Below are 2,782 nucleotides of genomic sequence, written 5' to 3'. Positions count from 1 at the left end.
TGAAATATTATTACATGTTAAATTAGATAGATATTTTAAATTTTTATAAATGTTATATAATAAAATATATTTATGATTTGTATTTATACAAATCTTTCCTAACACTATAAATGTATTCACTATTGATCGATTTAATCCATCCTTTCTTATTAAAAGTATTCATTTTCTTTAACAAAAAAAAAAAAAGTCTCAAACAAAAAATGTTTGAACAATAGTGTATACATTGTGTCTTGCCTCTGTGATGCTAATATGTCATGTCACTGATAAAAGCTCTGGTTTGCTTATACTAACAACGTGTGATTCTTTTGTCTTTGGTTTGCAGTGCTGGTGCTGCTGATTGTGACAATGAAGAGGAGGAAGAAGGAACCTCTGATCTTGGACGAAGACCGGGATGTGCGGGAGAACATTGTGCGCTACGACGACGAAGGTGGAGGTGAGGAAGACACAGAGGCCTTTGACATGGTGGCGTTGCGAAACCTCAATGTAGTGAGAGACAGCAAAGCCCGCCGAGACGTCACCCCGGAGGCGAGTATTCATTTTCTTTAACAAAAAAAAAAAAAGTCTCAAACAAAAAATGTTTGAACAATAGTGTATACATTGTGTCTTGCCTCTGTGATGCTAATATGTCATGTCACTGATAAAAGCTCTGGTTTGCTTATACTAACAACGTGTGATTCTTTTGTCTTTGGTTTGCAGTGCTGGTGCTGCTGATTGTGACAATGAAGAGGAGGAAGAAGGAACCTCTGATCTTGGACGAAGACCGGGATGTGCGGGAGAACATTGTGCGCTACGACGACGAAGGTGGAGGTGAGGAAGACACAGAGGCCTTTGACATGGTGGCGTTGCGAAACCTCAATGCAGTGAGGGACGGCAAAGCCCGCCGTGACGTCACCCCGGAGGTGCCCACCCTTTATTGCTCCCGCCGTCCCCCTTACAAAATCACCCCAGACAACGGGATCTTCCGGGAGTTTATATGGGACCGCCTGAAGGACGCCGACGTCGATCCTTCCGCGCCTCCCTACGACTCCCTGCAGACATACGCTTTTGAGGGCAGCGGCTCGGTGGCCGAATCCCTCAGCTCCCTGGATTCCCTGAGCACAGACTCGGAGCAGAACTATGATTATCTGAGCGACTGGGGACCTCGCTTCAGGAAGCTAGCCGACCTGTATGGCCACGGCGACAGCAGCAATATATTCTCCTCCTAGCCGGGATTAAAATTCCTGCCAAGGTCTGCTCAATCAAGGGCATAATGGAAATTAACAATGATCAAGAGAATACCACTGACTCATTGATGCTTGACAGAAGAGGGGAGCAAAAAAATGGGAACATTCAATGCGTAGGGGGAAGTTATATCTGCAGAGAGCAGCGGTTTTGATAACGAATAGACGGTGGAGATTTGAGTCTGAAGCACTTCTATTTAAATTGCAGTTAGTTGCCAAGTCTGGACTTGGGGTGTGGTTGCAAGCGCCCAAAGAGCGATCTTCAGGCCCAAGAGAGTAATGGACAGTGGACGGCAGGGCCGTGTGAGCTGGTCCAGGAATACCAATTGTTTCAAAGAGACATTTGAAGTGCTCTACCCATGGTTATAAATGAGAACAGTGCCATCCAGCTAGCCATGCTGCAGTGATGCTCGAAAAATCAATGTTTCTGTTCTATCAGATGTTTCTATGGAAAAAAAAGTCAATCTAAATTCAGCAAACGAGTACACCGATATCTTTTCCCAACGCATTGCCTTGCGAGGAACTGCAACTGTTGCTTTGTAAAAAATCCTTTATGCATAGCTTCACGTATGTTATCAGGCCTTAGTTCTGCGCTAAAAAAAATTTGGGTTGAGGCGCATCGCTATCACAACTTCTGAAGTATCCCGCAGTTCCGCAGACCAAAATACAAGTCAAACTCATAGTGAATAGACTGATGTATCGAGCAGGATAGGCCGGAGTGGATTTAATCACTGACAATGTATAGTACTTGCCTTTCAGTTGAGGCTGTCAACCTGAGTTATTTTGAGATGTTATTTTGTAAGTTTGTAGAGAGAACCCTTATGACAGCGGGCGTTTGAAGGGGAGTCTTTTGTATTAAGCCTATTCCATTCTTTGAAAACCTCAGTCTCAGTGGAGAAACTCAAAGCGGCAAAATGTTTTTGTAGTGCTCTATGCTGTCCCGTGTACACTTTTTTTTTTTCCTCTGCAGTGGTTCTTGCTGAATATCTTGTGAGAGCTGTTTGTTTTAAAGCAGGCCTGTTGTCAATATGAGTCTGAGTGGCAAACTGTAAGGGAAAAAAGAATGTAAAGACATTATCCTAATAATATCTGGCGACCTGTGAAATGGTGTATAACATACGGACAACACAGACCTTACTACTACTACAGTATATTCAATGTTTAGCTGTTGTCCGACAGGTTATTATCATGGTTTTGAATTGTATCGATATGAAATGACAGTAACACATGCTCAATCCTAAAGCTGGGAAGACATTTTGTACAGATTTTTGTAATAAAGCACATTAATTGCAGCATACGTTGTGGCCATTTCCTCATGACTCCTTTCATTCATTCGGACAGCCAGACGGTGGTGCATATTTTGATGTGGAGATCTTACTGCTAAAGTGGCTGCTTTTGTTTGTGGAACAGGGTGGTTTGCACACAGACATGATGTGTAATCAAGGCTAGCCGAGAGAGCCAATAGAGCCTTGAGTTTGATGAATGACACAAGGCTTGTCAGAGCATTTAAAAGGCCTCGGCTAAATTAGCCTCCAAGAGAGGAGATTGATGATTCAGTTAGT

At 43.0% G+C, this 2,782-nt stretch overlaps 1 protein-coding gene across 2 annotated transcripts in view; it reads left to right on the top strand.

Annotated features, from left to right (window-relative positions):
* The window catches only part of LOC107714856 (cadherin-7), a 56,380-nt gene extending 54,055 nt beyond the window's left edge, over positions 1–2,325 (top strand). Inside the window, exons 11-12 of one of the 2 annotated variants that reach the window (XM_016520839.1) lie at positions 323–525; positions 900–2,325. In XM_016520839.1, coding sequence (XP_016376325.1) covers positions 323–525; positions 900–1,205 — 509 coding nt within the window. In that variant the 3' untranslated portion in view covers positions 1,206–2,325. Of the gene's footprint in view, positions 1–322; positions 526–696 lie in introns of both variants that reach the window. The other variant, XM_016520840.1, reaches the window with a different exon arrangement.
* The last annotated feature ends 457 nt before the right edge of the window (positions 2,326–2,782 follow it).

This window comes from Sinocyclocheilus rhinocerous, unplaced genomic scaffold (assembly GCF_001515625.1).
Source record: "Sinocyclocheilus rhinocerous isolate Xijiao unplaced genomic scaffold, SAMN03320098_v1.1 scaffold1350, whole genome shotgun sequence".
Classification (NCBI taxonomy): domain Eukaryota; kingdom Metazoa; phylum Chordata; class Actinopteri; order Cypriniformes; family Cyprinidae; genus Sinocyclocheilus; species Sinocyclocheilus rhinocerous.
This window is presented reverse-complemented; position numbering and strand designations above follow the sequence as displayed.